The sequence below is a fragment of the Camelus dromedarius genome, chromosome 22, assembly GCF_036321535.1.
Source record: "Camelus dromedarius isolate mCamDro1 chromosome 22, mCamDro1.pat, whole genome shotgun sequence".
Classification (NCBI taxonomy): domain Eukaryota; kingdom Metazoa; phylum Chordata; class Mammalia; order Artiodactyla; family Camelidae; genus Camelus; species Camelus dromedarius.
In genome coordinates, this window is record NC_087457.1 from 8,694,891 (window position 1) to 8,712,122 (window position 17,232).

At 41.1% G+C, this 17,232-nt stretch overlaps 1 protein-coding gene and 1 long non-coding RNA gene across 3 annotated transcripts; one reads left to right on the forward strand and one right to left on the reverse strand.

Annotated features, from left to right (window-relative positions):
- Nucleotides 1-6,112: 6,112 nt before the first annotated feature.
- THAP1 (THAP domain containing 1) lies at nucleotides 6,113-13,050 on the reverse strand. 2 transcript variants are annotated; one of them, XM_064477381.1, is made up of 4 exons: nucleotides 12,684-13,050; nucleotides 8,845-9,040; nucleotides 7,812-8,187; nucleotides 6,113-6,580 (listed from the first exon to the last, which is right to left on the reverse strand). In XM_064477381.1, exons 1-3 carry the CDS (start codon nucleotides 12,752-12,754, stop codon nucleotides 7,816-7,818), a joined length of 639 nt encoding a protein of 212 aa, XP_064333451.1. In that variant the 5' UTR covers nucleotides 12,755-13,050; the 3' UTR covers nucleotides 6,113-6,580; nucleotides 7,812-7,815. The 2 variants fall into 2 exon arrangements, with proteins under 2 accessions (XP_064333451.1, XP_010984608.1); XM_010986306.3 differs by having other exon boundaries at nucleotides 6,113-8,187.
- On the forward strand, nucleotides 13,051-15,103 carry LOC105094305 (uncharacterized). Its single transcript, XR_837645.3, has 2 exons — nucleotides 13,051-14,056; nucleotides 14,153-15,103. It is a non-coding gene; the product is annotated as an uncharacterized LOC105094305 (long non-coding RNA).
- Nucleotides 15,104-17,232: the final 2,129 nt, after the last annotated feature.

A 17,232-nucleotide genomic window follows, 5' to 3' on the forward strand; every position in this document is an offset into this window, starting at 1 on the left:
TTAGCATAATGCTCTCAGATCATAGCATGTGTCAGAATTTCCTTCCTTTTTAAGACCAAATAATATTCCACTGAATGTATGGACCACATCTTGGTTATCTATTCATCCATCGATGGACACTGGAGTCGCTTCCACCATTGGCTATTGTGAATAATGCTGCTCTGAACATGGGTGTGCAAATATCTCTTCAAGACTCTGTTTTCATTTCTTCTGGTTATACACCCAAAAGTGGAATTTCTGGATCATTCAGTAATTCTAGTCTTAATTTTTTGAGGAACCATCATACTGTTTTCCACAGCAGCTGTACCATTTTACATTCCCACCAACAGTGCACAACAGTGACAATCCCCACATCCTCGCCTACACTTGTTGTTTCCTGTGTTTGATAGTAACCCTCCCAACAGGTAGGCGGGTACCTCATGTTGGCTTTTGCGTTCATTTCCCTAACAATTACTAATGCTGAGCATCTTTTCATGTTTTAATCGGCTCCTTGTAGATTTTCTTTGGAGAAATGTCTATACAAGTCCTTTGCCCATTAAAAAAAAAATCAAATGGTTTCAGACTAAGACATTTTAATCACTAAGCTGAAATGAAATTTGGTAGGTAAAATTTTGTACCTGTGTTTAAGAATGGAAGGAAGACTGTTTAAAAAAAAAAATGTTACCAAAGGAAGAAGAACAGAGTAAGATGGAAGACACTGGCATAGAAAGTAGAATTTCTAAATATAACATATATTTTACTTAGGACTCTAGAGACTGACACTAGAATCCAGTTCCCTGACTCCTGATTAGCACAATGGTCACTAAACTAGTTCTCAAACCATGTTTTCTCATAAAGATTCTTTCTTTCAATTATGGCCTGACATATACCCAGACTAGTCCATACTTATATAAAATACCCACATTTTCTTAGAATTTATTTTATGTTATTTTTAAGCAAACACAAACCACTTTTGGGGGAATAATGATTATAGAAAAGGATTTGTATTACAAAAATATTTTATTCTTTGCAAATAAATGAAATTCTTATAGAATATGCAAGAAATTACTTATCATGACCTCAGAAAGGATCTGGAAGATTCGAGGGGAAAAGCATAGGGAGAGAGTGACCTACTTTTTGCAGTCCATCCTTCTGTATCATTTGAACTTTGCACCACCTTTATGTACCACATCTTCTAAAAGATTTAAAATTTTCATTTCAATTATAAAAAATACAAAAATAAAGACCCACATTTAGGAAACTTACAACTTAAAATATAAATTTTTAAGATAGTGGAGATGTCAAAATGTGGCTTTCTCATCCATATACCTTGTGTTTTAGCCTCCAACACAACTTTGTGAATGCAGATCACTGACATTTTCTAGGAATAACCTAAAAATGTAGGCTAAATCTGGATGGCATGGAAGATGGGGCTATTCTCTGTTCCAGATTTTGTGGGTCCTGTTCTCCAAAGACATTAGCAAGTTCAGGGGTCTACAACTTGCAGCACAGACCTTGGGAAATGGAGGAAGTGGTTCAGAACAAAAAGTGAAATTCTGTGTCCTCAGACGCATGATTAATTCCACTTTTAGCTGAAAGATCCTCAACAGAGGGTTGGGGTTTTTTTCCAATTTTTTTTCTTTTTTCTTTTTTTTTTTGTGTGTGTGGGAAGTAATAAGGGTTTTTATTTATTTGTTTGTTTATTTATTTTAATGGAGGGACTGGAGATTAAACCCAGGACTTCGTGCATGCTGAGCACGTGCTCTACCACTGAGCTACATTTTCCTGCCTCCAGGGAAGTTTTGATAGAAAGTTATACCAGGAGATAGTGTTTGGAGATTTAGCTCAAATACTCATACACTTCCCACAGGTCCTGAAATGTGTGCAAATAAGTCCCCAAGGTCCTCTCCAATTTGTTTCTAATATTTAAAATTCTTCCTTATGCGAGGCTGGAATTCAGCAGGTTCAAAATGTGTAATTATTTCATTTTTCTTAAGAGTCTGGAACATTAGTCAGCCCTGATTTTTCAAATTGTTCCCTTTTGTAAGAAGTATAACATCCTGTCCAGTAGGAATGGTTTTCTTCACCATGTTCTTCTATTGTTTAGAGTTAGGACCAATTTTTTACTTCTTAGGGGGTCTGTCTAACATGATGGTTGAGGATGCAGGTTTTCGGGTCCAGCTGCCGGAGTTCAAATCCTACTTCGGTGGTCCCAGCTGTAACAGGAGGGTGATGAGAGTGTCTCCCTGACTCACCGAGGTGTCCAGAGGATCGAATGGGATGAAGCGTTTGGCAAGATGTGTCATGTACGTGACTCACTAGTAAATTACCTACTTATTATTTTTCAACTTTTTTGTTTTTGGAACCTCAGGAGTACAAAGTTAGATTCATCAGAATGCTTGGTTCATAACCCACTCTCCTCCTAGGCCTCTGTATGGTGCTGTCTTATTCATTTCATTTCATTTGTGTTGTGTAAAGTTTGGTCTATTAACTTGATTTGATACTATATCAGACACACGCTGACGCACTCAATCCTAGAACTAGAATATTACTATTAATTTGCATCTACTTAAAAGCTCATAGCCTTCACCCTTCCCAGAGATAACCTCTGTCTTGAATTTTGTGTTACTCTTTTTTTTTTTAATTGAGGTATATTCAGTTTACAACATTGCATCAATTTCTGGTGTACAGCATAATATTTCAGTCATACACGTACATACATATATTCCTTTTCAGATTCTTTTTCACTGTAGGTTACCATAAGATAATGACTATAGTTCCCTGTGCTCTACAGTACAAACTTGTTTACCTATAGTGTGTATCTGCAAATCTCAAACTCCTAATTTATCCTTCCCCACCCTCTTCCCTCCCTGATAACCATGTTTGTTTTCTATGTCTGTAAGTTTGTCTCCATTTTGTAAATAAGTTCATTTGTGTCCTTTATTTATGTTTTTAGATTCCACACATAAGTGATATCTTCTTCCTTAAGCATGGTTCCCACTAGGTCTTTGAGCACGTATACAATGGTGGCTTTGAAGTCTTTGTTAATTCTGACATCTGGACCCTCGCCCAGGCAGTTTCTCTTGCCTACTCTGTAACCTGTCTGAATTACGCTTTCCTGTTTCTTTGCACGTGTCGTAACGTTCTGTTAAAAAGTGGACATTTTTTTGTGGGATCTCTGAATAATGATTTAATTAATTTATTTATTTTAATTTTTATTGTGGGTTCTTTGAACAATGATTATTTTTTCCTTCCTTTCTTTATTTTAATTTTTATTGTGGGATCGCTGAACAATGATTCCAGTTACCCCTCCACTCCGAGATTGTCATGATTGTTTTTTTTTATTTAATTACTCAGCTGGACTAATTTAGTGAAGTTTATTTTCCCTTCAGTGTGATGTCTCTGGTTTCTTCCTTAGAAGGTGCAGCCTTGGACATGCACACAGCCACGTGAGGTGACGGGTTCCCTGAGCTGTCTGTTCAGGTGTCTGCCTTTGTTGATATCACAGTTGGAAGTTAGCTCCAACTGCCAGCTGAGTGCTTGGGTTTTGATGACAACCTGGAGCATGAGTTGCACTGGAACGATCGGATCCAGTTAGATCGGGTCTTTTTGCAGAAGCAGTGTTTGAGGCTTTTCCTTGAGTTTGTTAGGGCCCCAGAGGGGCTCGTCTTACCTGCCTCTTTCCCTGGTTCTCTCTGGTAAGTTCGCTTGTTCAAATACAATTTAGTTTGTTATGATTGTGGAGCTGTCAGCCTCCTCTAAATTGTTAACCACCAAATTCTCTAGTGTTCGGGAGAGCACCCTTAGGCTCAAACTTCACCCACATCCTTCCAAATAAAATTACTGCCTTTGGGGAGAGCTTCAGAGCTCTCTGTGCTTATGGCCCGCCTCTCCCCTGGGAAAAATCTGATTCATTGCTCTGGACTTTGGGGTGGGGACCGTGACCTGCTTCTCTGGGATTGATACCCCCGCATTACGAGCAGAGCTCAGTTTGAATGGTACCCTCTGGTCCTCTCCTGGCATCAAAACATCACCCTCTGAGCCAACCAGGGAGAGGACCAGGGTCCCTGTATTCTTGGCCCCCTGCACCTGGGGTAGAGCCTCCACCCTATGACCCTATGAGCGAGAGCTGAGGGGTGGGAGGGAGGGAGTCTCCACCTCTTGGCTGCACTTACCTGGAATTCAGCCTTTGCAGCACAAAACTAGGGGGGCCTGAGAAATCCTGGCAGCCTCGCTCCCTGGGCCCTTGATTGCAAACCGGGAGGAGAGGAGACACCAATGCCACACACTCCTAACGTTCTTACAAGATTTATATTTTCCCGAATGTTCCTTCTTTTGCTGTATGCCCTTATGACAACATGCAGAGACTTTAAATGGGTTTTGTTTTTTTTTTTAAACTTTTTTCATCAGTTATGACAGCTTTGGTGAGGAGCTGGTCAGAGAGCCTCATGTAGCCATTCCAGAAGTCATTTGTCTACTTACTGTTAATATTGTACAGTTTGTCTCACCAATAAATAGTGTAAAATAATGAAAGTTTATTCATATCCCTTAGGGTATTTTAAGCATGAAATTTTTATAATCTCAAAACCCCAAATACCATGAATTTAGAAAAAGAATGAATAAAAGTGATCAAGATTTTGAGAGTTAAAAACAAAAATTTATCACTCCGAAAACGATGTCAGTAAAATAAAACCACATCCAAGGTAAAAAATTACCAAGACACAGAATGGTAAGAGAATGTTACTTCAAGCCAACTTTTTGTTCTTTTAAGGACAAAATTATAATTGCTTTCTTGCTTGTTGGTAAATCACTGTTTACACTGATCATTTTTCTTTCACATCAAGGATTGTATTTTAATACACAACTATATAAAACCAGAATGCCCAGTAATACCAGTTTACCACCAGTCAAGAGCAATTCTCTTCACTCATTGGTCCTTAATATCAGGAAAAGTCATCACCAAACAGGCAGATCTGTTCTTTTTCCTTTACATGCTATTCATGGCTCTCTTTTAAAAATTTTGGAACACAATGGAGTTTTCCTTTTGTAGATCAAATGGACTTTTAAATATATTATGTCACGGACTGACTTCATAAAAGCCATAGGTGTCGGTATGTGTATTTGTACATAATTTTTTTAATATCTAAAGAGGATCAAAGAATATGACTTTAATCTAAAAAATAATCCATATCAAGTGAAACTTTCACTTGCCTCCACCATTACAGTTAATACTTCTAAGAAAGGGATAACAAATTTCAGTTAAAAGAAAAAAATCTCACGTACTTGGATTACAAAGTAAAACGTTTTGGTAATCATTTTAGACACCACTGTTTCTTTACTGCAATGACAATTATTTTTCATAGACATAACAGGTACACAATTAATAAACATTTATTTTACAAAACTTTAAAACTTCTTTAATTTGGAATTTGAAAGTTCGAACGAGGCAGTAGTTCAACGTGAAGTCTGTATGGGCATGAAAAACGAGTACAAAAGAAAAGTGGCAACAAATTCTACCCTAATCAGGAAACTTATTTGAAAGAAACTAAGCAGAACTGCTCAGATGTCAATGGCACACAGAGAACGGGTGTCCACTTGTCAGGGATATTTTACAAGGGGTTTTGTAGGTCAGGCAGGTGCTCCGTGACTTCTAGGTCCCTTCTAATTCTAAAATTCTACAGTTTTCCTGGTAGTTCTATTAAGAAAGTTATTTCTTCCCACTATTATTGCCAGCTTATGTTACTCCTCGATGGAAGTTTTAGGATGTTACTCTATGTGCTTAAAATAAAGGGCATCCTTCGGAACAGGCTGAAACTCACAGCGGTCTCCTGCCCACCTGCTCCAGACTGAGACCCTGCCCCTGTCGTTTCAGGCTGAGTTTCACGCTGCATGGACAGGACCTGTTTTAGCCAAAGTGTTCTCCCCTTCTTGGCATTGTTAGAAACAACACAACAGACAAAGTGAATTTTAAAGACAAAATGACTGTTTAAAACATTTCAACAAATGTTACATCTCAGATTCAGAGATAAGCACCTGTACCTCAAACTCCCTGTTAAACATAATAAATGACTTAAATGCAAACGGTTGGTATACATGATGCTTGCTCAGTTCTCTCCAAATACCGATTTATGTCTGTCATGAAAAAAAAAATAGCTTCAGGTTAAATCACAACACTAAGGCGCTAAGTCATGGAGACGATCATTTTCACAATTCAGTGTTGGATGCTTGGTTCTGAGGACACACACACACACAGATTTCTTTTACGTACTGACAATTTAGATTTAAGATATCTACTTTGCAAAATATTCACCCACGTGTCCTCCAGGAATTGCTAGAGACATGAAATGTGAAAACAAACTACTTGGAGACTTTGTGGTTTCCAAAAGCAGTAATGAGACCCATGAATAACTGGAAAAAGTCCTCTGTTTTCTTAGAGTTAGTTCTAAACGTCATCAGATTTCAGGTAACCATAAAAATCAAATCTCCAGGAATCAAGCACTGCCCGCTGGCACCATGGCAGCGAATCACAATGAAAACCAGGTCTACAAAAGACACTCCTAGACACCACTGCGGCGTCTTTTTAAATGTTCTGTGCAGCACTCTGAAATATAAAATCATCACCATGGGAGCGGTTATTCTCAATCTAAGGAGGTAATCCCTACAGGAGAACTTGTTCATGCGGAACTGTTTTCATTTCCAATACATGTAAAACTTCTCACCAAGTCAGAACACAACTCACAGTCTGAACAGAATCGTCAGTGTTTTAAATCTCAACATTCCACGCATTACGTTATCAGGATGCTTCTGAACAGAGCTAACGTACACTTAGGTAAATGGGGTATCATTGCAAACTCGTGCTAAAAGTGAAGAAATCATTTTTTATGTGAAGCCTTGGCCAAAACCAATTAGTCAAGGGCAAGATTTCCATACTACAGTACAAGTCAAACTCTACCAACACAATGCACCTGGTTAGAGATTTGGATGCAGGTGTGACTACAGTTGGGGAACTGGATGTCCCTTGGCTCAGAGCAGTGACAGAAAAAAGCTAACCATGGACCAGGTCACCATCTTCATTACTTCGTGGATAGCAATGCTTACTTTATTTATTGAAGGATGTATCTTCCACTGGAGATAAACTTCTAACTCTATAATGCTAGACAGTGGGGGGAGAGAAGGGCCCACTTTTAAAAATCGATTTTTTAGCATTATTTAACCATTTAGATTCAGTATGGAATGACTCATTTTCTGCTCAGAAGACAACCGATCTTTTTTTTTTCTTTTTAAAGTATTGACTTGCCAACTTATCTTTGACAAGTGATTAAGAAAGACAGATGAATCTTCTGACTTGACAAACAAGGATGTGTGAATAAGAATATATATATTCTGAGAAGTTGTGTCCCTTGCTTCTGATTTAAGACATAACTAAGTTCTTTCAATAAACTGCATTAATTAAAAATGTTACGCTTTAAACCAAAATCATCCTCACTGTACTGTTCTCATTCTCTTTACTTTTTTATGTTTCTGTCATTTCTAGAAATACTCAAATTAAAAAACAAAAATCCCCAATCTGGAAACCAACTTATATGGGAGCTCTGAGGTTACTTTATAACTTTTAAAATATTTTGTTAAAATGTAAAAACGCTGACATTACAAACTAAAAAAAAAAAATTACAATTTTACAGTATATATCTAATTTATTCTTTTTAAAAAAATATTCTGAATGGTTTTTATACAAGTAATCAAGTGTAATCTTTTCAAACGAAACTCCCCGGTGGGCTAGAAGAGGGGTGTGTGTGTGGTATCGCCCCGTGAAAAATCGACATAAATCTCACTTTTTTACGCTGGAACTTCCACGATTTCGAAATAGTCATTGGGTAGGATCACGTAGCCCCTCTCCGAGACGTCGTCTTTCTCCTTCTGAAAGTGAGCCACCTCCTTTAGCTTCTCCAGCTGCCGCTCCTGCCTCCGGCACCGCTGCTGGGCGGTCTTGAGCTTCTTCCTGAGCTTCTCCACTTGCTGCTCCAGCTGGTGAATCCGCTTCCTCTGGTGCATGGTGTCCTCCACGGTGTAGTTGTGGTCGCAGAACACGGACAGGTTATCGGGGGTCTGGAGCGGGGGCATGAGCAATCCGATGGCAGCGTCGACCTGGGAGATGGGCGGGCTCAGGGGAGGCGGGGGCTGCTGCTCCGGCGGCTCCGGGTCCTCCTTCTGCAACAAGAATGCAGAGAACGTCTGGGTTTCGTAACTCAAAGCAACAGTTGAAAAGACTTCATCTGCGGAATTTAAGAACAGTAGACATTTTTCCTGTTGCCTTGCTATAGAAACATTCCAAAATGAGAAAACAGCTCAAGTTTTAATTATACTTTTCTACCTGAAGTAGTCCTGGAATGCAAGAAAGAGACAGATTAGGCAGATTTAATTAAATGCTAAGCACTTAAAACTGAGGGGGAAAATACATTGAAACTGAAGTATCACTGATACAGAAAAATCAAAACTTACCAGCCTACAGGTGGGAAGAGAGAGGAATCTTAAAGAGACAAAGCTAGACTGACTTTCTTAGGGTGAGGATATTCAACTTTTAATCAACTGCACTTTGTATTTTTAAAAAGTATTTCACTGTGAACAATGGTTATTGACAAGTGATAGGTTCCAGGTAACATTTCTTTTTTTTCTTTGGTAGGGTATTTAAGATTTTATTTATTTATTTTTTTTCATTTTTCAGATTTAATAGGTAAAACTGATACAATTTTGACTGCACATATACAATAATATTTATTTTCTTACTACTTCTCTGGATTTTCCCAATTTTCCACAACGGACACAGGAATGTTATCCACAGAAAACCACCCAATAAACATATGCTACCTTGTCATGCGGTTCCGTGCAAAGAAATATTGTGGGAACAGCGTTCTCTTTCAGTAACTTGTTGTTGCACTCCCTCTTGAAGCAGTCTGGGGTGAAGTGTTCTGAGCAAATGCTGCTGTACTTGGTGGGCTTAAAGTTTTTTCTTCGGACAGCCGCCTCCCATTTTTTACAAAGACTGGGTCGAGTCAGAGGAAACCTAAGAAGACAACGTAATTCAGTTTTCCAACCTTATTCCAAAAAGAGGGCACAGCCAGACTTTCCTGCTTAGGAAAGAACTACCTTACATTGGTGCTAACACACCGAGGAATATTTGATAAAACACTAGCTTCGCTGATCTTCTTTTTGGACAGTTTTTAGTTGTGCCTTTATTACCTTTATTTGTTAAAAACGTTACTTGTTTTAAAAATCCTGTAAGTAAAGTGACCACCACTACTGTGGAATGTAACTCACCCCTTCCAGCATGGAATTTTTGGTTTTTTGAAAAGTAGTATTTCTTATTGGAAACTTACTGATCACACAGCAGTTATGAGACTGCCAGTTATGACATATACAAGCTAAATAAGACAGACTAAGAAGTCACATAATGTAAAAATACACTTATTAAAAGTTAGCCACATGGACAGATGCATGTAGTTGGAAGAGGACGTGATGGGAGGTTGGGGGTCGAGGGCCCATATACAGTAATATTATATATATTTTTATATTTTATATATAATATATATAAAAAATATATATATATTTTAATATTGCAGATACAGGGCTTCCACACACATCTAAATACACAAGGATAAATCACAGCTCCACTATTGATTTCTCTCACATTTTTGGTAGGAGAATGTAATCAGGTTTTTTGGGGTTTTTTTAATGGCGGTACTGGGAATTGAACCGAGGACCTCTTGTGTGTTAGGCATACAGTCTACCACTGAGCTATACCTTCCCCCTTCTCTCACTTATTAATGCTTAACTTTTTATACTGAAAACACTAAAAGTTTCAGGTAAAATATACACACTATAGAGTGAATCTGTATTATGGCTCACTAGTGATTGTGTATTGTAAAACAAAACTGCATGTTTGTTTATACCTATGTACTGAGGAAAAGAAGCTTTCAGTTCTAATAGAATCGGTCTGACAAATATGAATTAATCCAATAACAGTCAAACCATAATGATAAAGAAATAAAAGAAAATTAATCATTTCCTCTCTTAACTGAAATATGTCCACTGGGCTCAGATAGAGGGAGGTGGGAAGAGTTTAAAGTTGTGATTTCACTTTTGCAGCTCAAGGATTTAGTGAGCAGGTGGGGGGAGGGGGTTGGAAAGAAGCCAAACAACAAAGGGGTTTCAACTCTGTTTGTTTTTCTTCCAAGTGAGGGATGCTAGAGCCTGATTCTGCTGTGGTCAGGATACTCTAACCGACCTCACGGCAGTTTCTGTGTTTTGCCCAGCATAGCCACCACATAGGAAATGAGAAAAGAAAGACTCCAGGAAGGTGTCTTGTGGGCAGTGGCCTCTAGAAATACAGACACAGTCACAATCTCCGGTGAAACTCAGTGCTCCGGGCCTCCTGACTCAAGGACTATAATTCAGGGTTTTTGTGAGTTTCTGTCAAGCTCTTTACAACTCCTTCCCAAAACTGCTCTTTTAGATAAGGGATGAGATGCAGGTTAGCCATTTTTCCCCATTATATCAGTTGTTTAAAACAACCTGCGGAAGCTCCCTATTTCTGGTGTACGAACGTCATCCTTAATTAGCCTGCAGAGCCAGTGGAGGGCTTCCCATATTTTTTGATTCCCTCTGCCATGTCATTAGAAACCGGGCAGTGGGAAGCTGAACCCACCAAGAGGTCACCCTCTCCAGACCTGTTCCCTGACTTTGAAAGAACTAGAGGCCAATTCATCAGCTCTCAGAAATTCTAATAAATCAAGAGTTAACATTAGGATACACTTAACTGAATCCCAGAAGCGTTAAGTGTTCTGTCCCCTTCTTGGAAGAGGAAACATCACCATTCTCAAGATCTCTTTACGCTCTTGCCACAGCCCCTTCCGCAGCAAGGCTTGGAATATGGAGTAATCTCCTGGAGACCCTTATCCCAGGTCCCCCTGGTTAAGCTCCTTCCTCTTCAGTCTTCAGAGCTCTATTTGGATGGCACCTCTCCTGGGATATCTGTTGTTTTCTTAGGTCTTAGTGCTAACTGCTCTCACAGCACCAAGCTTTCAGCGTCCTTAGTAACAACTGCTGATAATACTTTCATTATTATTTTTGAGCACCTGCCTACCCCACTAGAAGAGACTGCCTGACTGAAGGGGGAACCCGAGTGTCCTCTTCCCTGATGCATTCACAGTGGGCACAGTGTTACGGCGTCTTAGTGTCTTACCAGGGCTGTGGGAAGTACTGAACTTAAATCATCAGTAAGGAATTTGAACAGAACTGCAGGACGGGGGAGCTGACGGTTAAGCCCATGATGACTGGAGCCCCAGACTTCTCTGTTTACCTGGGGGTCAAGGAATCAAATCCCAAGGCAGAAGACTTTAGTGACCAGTGTATAGGAACAACCCAGAGAGCAGGGACTTGGAGAGTTACAGGATCTTGGATTTGGAGAAGATACAAGTCTGAATGCAGCAGTCAAGGCTTTTTAATGATCTTAAACCCACAGAATTACAGGATTCAAACTACTATATATAAAATAAACAACAAGTACTGTATAGCACAGGGAACTCTAGTCAATATTTTGTAGTAACCTCTAATGAAAAAGAATATGAAAAGGAATATATGTATGACTGAAACATGCTATACACCAGAAATTAACACAATATTGTAATATTTCAATTAAAAAAAAGTTCAAAAAATCTCTCTATGCTCTAGACACTCTTATTTCTGTTCCTCTCATATTATATCAAACGTATAAAAATGCATCCACATCCCCAATTAAACATAAAAGGCTCGCACCCCCAAAGCTGAATGAATATTTAAGATTCTGCTTTTGTAATTATTTAGCTGTAAGTACTTTGTCTAATTTACCACTGGCTCTAATTTCTTCAGCTATTTTCCATTTACAGTCGGGAATTATCACCCCCCAAATTTTACTGGAATAAAATTTGAAAATATTGAATTGGGCTGAATGCAAACGGTATTGTAATGGAGTCACTTTTGCGGTTTTCTTTTCAAGAGAACATTTCCTCCTCTAGGACCCGAGGCGCAGTAACTTCTGGACGAAACCGCCCTGAGAGCTGCGAGGCCGCTCTTCTCCGAGGGCTTCCTCCACGCGCCCCTATACTATTACTGTCCACGTTATTATTGTGTGCCGAAACATGGCTCTTCATCTGGGCAGGATCTGACACCTTCTCTAAGATCTAGAGGTCCTGAAAGGTTGGATCCTGGACACTGGGTCCACAGCATCCTCCCTGAAATCCTGGCCAAGTCAGTCCTTAACTGCTGTGACGCTGGACCTCCTCCCCAGCAGGGCCGAAAAGGCGTGACTTCTCCGTTTCGGTCTAAAGAGTGATGACCAACCGGGCTTCTCCATGACCCGGGTGGTGAAACCCAGCTGCCTCTCGGTCCGGAGCCCTCATGACCCGCGAGGACTCCAGGCATCGCAGGTCCGCCCAGAACCTGCCATCCCGGGCGGCGCGCGAACCTGTGAACGCGCAACCCGGGGCGGAGAGCGGGCGGTGACGCCAGGGACACGCCCACCGCTCCCTGCCCCCAGAGCCCTATCGCGCCCCACCCCTGGCCACGCCCCTCTCACTAGGTCTCGCGCGGACACGCGCCTGGCTCCACCCACAAGCAGGGCCGCGCGCCCCCGGCCCTAGCCGGCCCCGGGAGGAGCTCAGGGTACTTACTTGTGGAAAGAAACCGGCTTATCCTTGTCGTATCGGTTTTTGCAGCCGTAGGCGGAACACGACTGCACCATCCTTCCGGTCCTCAGTTACTTCACTTCTGCCGCCCCAGCAGGCAGTTGAAGCTGCTATCAGTATCGCCGCACTCGGCTTTGACACCTTCGCTTCTTCTGTAGCTTTGGCCAACAGTTAGAGTGATGAGAGCCTCACTCGGGGGGTGACTAATGTGCCCGTTTTGTTTGCTTTAGCAGAAGGACCACAGCCATCGCCCGTCTCCCATCTCCAAGATGGCGGAGGCAGCTTCAACCTCACCTCTCGCGAGGACTGCGTCCTTCTGTCTCTGATTAGCCCTGAGGTCAGAGGTAACGTTCCCTGCGAGGCAGGCCATTGGCTGAGGCCCGTAGCGTCGCGCGGCGGGTCTCGGCGTTGCGGAAGTGGGCGTGGCCTCCGAGCTTCCGGAAGGAAGAAGGAACTGCCTGGGAGGAGGGGAGGTGGGCTGGGTTACGCATCCGCGGAGTTTCATCGGGTTATTTATCCCCGGCGATTTAGGTTGGAGAACTATACGGTCTGTGGGCGCTGCTGGCCTAAAGCAGGACAGGTGTAAAGTTGAGGTCGTTGGGTAGTTGCGCTCGTTTCTTTAAAAGGACGGCCGCAGATGGCGTAATTTGTAAAACTTGGTGGATCCCTTTCTCGGACCGCTAGTCTCCACCCCCTAGGCTGCTGCTTCAGGTGTTCCGCGGTCTGGGCGGAGCGCAGGTGCCGGAGCTCAGCAGCGAGAGAGGACACCCCCGCGCGCACCCCAAGCCCAGGCTTCTCTGGGGTTCTCGGTGGCCCGAGGCCACCGCGCTCCTTAGGGCCTAGTGATCTCCGGGGTCTGTGCTGGGCGTCGCGGACTGCTGCAGGGGTTCTCACGTCGGAGAGAGGCTTTGCCTCCTTGGCCCGCCCCTTTCATTCGTGTCCATCGTGGGCTGTTGAGTAATCTCATGGCTCATATATATATATTTTTTTAAATTGTTGAGTAAGAGTAACCTAGGCCCCCTCGTCATAGAGCTTGTGTTCTAGTGAGGGTAAGACAGACATTTAAAATCGTAAATAAAATCACATTGTGCCAAGATGCCTGCATACTGTGCTGTAAGGGTGAATAAAGGTAGAGGGTCACTGCCTCCAGTCTGAGAAGGGAACATTTAACCTGAAAAACAAAGAATTGGGGTGGGGGGGGGAATCTAGCAATGTAAAGAATGAAGGCCAGCACGGGGAGTGAGTGCTAAGACCCTGAAGCAGTGAAGAGTTCTGTATTTTCTAGGAACTGGATGGAGGCTGTGGTGTTAGAGCCCAGTGAGCCACGGAGAAGGGCACGGAGTGAGGTTGAAGAGTAGGTGAGTTGTCGATTTGGATTTTAACTGTAGGGGGAAGCCACTGAACCATTTTAGGCGGGGGAGAGACATGATCTAATTAATAAATATTCTTGAAAGGTCGTTCTGGTTGTTCACGCGAAGAGTTACCAGCGAGAGGCAGCAGTGAAAGCAAAACAATTACAAGGCTGTTGCAGGCAAGCAAGAGACTGGTAACTTCGGACTAAGGTGGTGGCATGCGATATACATCTAAGAGGTAGAAACAGTAGGGCTTGCTGATAGAAGCAAATGAGAATGAGGAAGAGAAGAATCATGGGTGGTTTGAGCTTGAGTGTCTTGCTTGAGTATTTGGATGGATGGTGGTGCCTTTTACTGAGATGCTGATGGACGGCCTTTAAAAAGAAAAAAAAAACAGCTATGCCCTCGGATAGAAAGAGGACTTGGAGGGGTGGGAGTGATTTAGGAAGCTGGGTCATCAGCTGTGGGGTTGGAGGACTGAGGAACGTCAGAAGAGAAGAAAGTATAAATAGTTCTGAGGCTGGGAATGCAAGTTACTGAAGAAGCACGTGGCGATGGCCAGGCGGGACCAAACTCCCTACTGAGGTTTGCGACCCAGTCATTTTCGTTGTTACCTGGTTGGATTTCCCTCAGCCGAGTTCTCCGCTTCCCTCCTGTTTCTTCTATCCATGACTTGGAAATGAAAAAAACACTTTTATTATTTTTTGAATATTATTCTAATGTTTCCTTACTTCAGAATGGTTTACTAGTAAAGTGAATTGCATATAATTTAAAGTTGTATATTATTGGGGGAAAGTGGGTGGGAATGGATAAATCTGGGAGTTTGAGATTTGCAATGTTAGCCACTCTGTATAAAAATAGATTAAAAAAACAGATTTCTTCTGTGTAGCACAGGGAACTATATTCAGCATCTTGTAATAACCTTTAATGAAGAAGCATATGAAAACGAATATATATGTATATATGCATGACTGGGACATTGTGCTGTACACCAGAAATTGACACATTGTAACTGACTGTACTTAATTAAAAGTTATATATTATTAAACTGAATGTTGTATTTTTCTTTGTAAAACCATTCCCCAAACTAAATTTTCGCTGTGTGTTCTGCAGATCAATGTATTTGCTTAATAGAAAAATAATTTTCACTTCCTCTAAAGTAACTTACACCTATTGTCTGTTTTCCTTCTCTCTCCTTTGCCCATTTCTTCCTAACATTTACCAGGGCTGGAGTAACTATTTACTCGTCAAGGGGTGGCTATGAGGAAAAGATGATTGCTTTTTAAAAGTGTTGATAGAAACAACCCAAATGTCCATTAAGAGTTGAATAAATTGTGGTAGAGTCAGACAGTGGAATACTACACAGCACTAACAATAAAGAAGCCCCACAACACTGTGGATGGTTCTAACACACATAATGTTGACAAAGTCAGACACAAAAGAAAATATACTATATAATTCTGATTTTTTAAGAGTAAAAAACAAGTAGGTAAATCTACAGTCAAAAGAGGCTGCTTTTGCGGGGGAGAGGCAAGTAAGAGGGCCAGTGGGACGGTGGTCATGTGTCTTTTGACTGAGGTGATGGCTAAACAGTGTGTTCACCTAACCCTTATGATTTACAAAATGTTTGGCATTCTATGTAATAAAATAGTTTATTAAGCAAACAAGGGCCACACAAGATAGGCAAAACTGCTCGTTATTTTTTTTTTTAGAGAATGAGATGTTTATATGCTCATTTGACCCCTTCAGTGAATATCAAAAGTGAAAATGTGCCTTAGCTTTATATGACCATTTAAGGGAAAGAGAATAAGGATAAACTGAAGGTTAGTTAGAAGCTTGACATTTTTCAGAGTCTCAAGAGGCCAAGAGCCAATTCACTTACTAATAGAACACTTTTTAAGGGAAACAGAAAATTTAACTCATTGACCTTAAAAGGGTAAGTTTTGTCACAATTTTTCTAGATGGGTAAACTGTCTTGTTTGATAAACTGAAAAATAAGCCACTTGTTTTGACGTTGAAGAAGGCTAAGGACTAAAGATGTTTTAAACTCACTGATATCTAACAGTTTAGATTTTAATTTCCATCCAACTAGGCTACTTTTTCTATAAACAGTTTTTATTTTAAAATGCCCTAGCATTCATTCTCTCTGGGCCATATCTTCATCTGTAGAGTGAGGCTACAGGACTGAGGAATTCTTAATTTGGAATCCATGAATGGTCTGCTCTTTGAATCCCTTGAAGATGAATCAAAACTATACATACATGTGTAAATGTGCATTTTTGTGGGGAATAATCTATAGCTTTCATCTGATTTTCACAGAGAAAGCATAAAAACTAGCCAGTTTCTAATGCCCCTTACAATTCTAAAATTCTAGGATGAGTGAAACAAATACTAATTTTCACGGAGCTTTTCTCGAAGACCGTTTAGAAGGGTGAGTGTGTTGACTGGAATGATTAGACATTTTTAAGTAGTTCTTTTTACATTTTGTGTTTTTAAATTATAAAATCTAACTATTAGATAAAAGTTTGAAACATCTTTAGCCCTTAGCCCTCTCCTGGATCAAATACTACCTTCCCCTCTAAAGGCCACGAGTTGGAGGGATAAAGGACAGTGTTCAGACATGCTCAGTGACGTCTCCTGGGCGTGTACTCCTGTTTGCTCCGTTCTGGGGCCCGGGACAAGATGGGTTGCAGGGAATGAAGGTGACAGTGGCTGATAACACCTCAGATTTGCCTGCAGTTAAGAACTCAATGCATGAGACTAACATGGATGCTGTGAAGATGGTCTGGATCTGACAGAACCACCAAAACTCAACGTTTGTCTCTATCTCTGTGATAGTATCGCCTCCTACTCACCTGGTCCTGGGAAACTCTTTTAGGGCCTTAGACCTTGAGTGCCTTTCCTGTTCCTCAGACTTGGGGAAGAGCGTTTCAGTTACAACTGCCATTAAATATACACTCAAAAGAAACGGGTGGAGAATCAGGTGCGAGTAACTCTAATTCCACCTTCACTGTCCAGAATTAATATAGATGGCCCAGGTTAAACTATTTTCCCCCAAAACATTTCTGCTTTTTAAATTTGAAAATATCCGAGGGAGGTATGTATATATAGCTCAGTGGTAGACTGCGTGCTTAGCATGCACAAGGTCCTGGGTTCAATCCCCAGTGCATCCATTTCAAAAC

Excerpts from the sequence above, each read along its gene's own strand:
- THAP1 (XM_064477381.1), bottom strand. The coding sequence starts at position 12,754 with ATGGTGCAGTCGTGTTCCGCCTACGGCTGCAAAAACCGATACGACAAG. Across the intron at positions 9,041-12,683 it reads AAGCCGGTTTCTTTCCACAA|GTTTCCTCTGACTCGACCCA; the intron begins GTAAGTACCCTG and ends TTGTCTTCTTAG. Across the intron at positions 8,188-8,844 it reads GCACGGAACCGCATGACAAG|AAGGAGGACCCGGAGCCGCC; the intron begins GTAGCATATGTT and ends TTCTTGTTGCAG.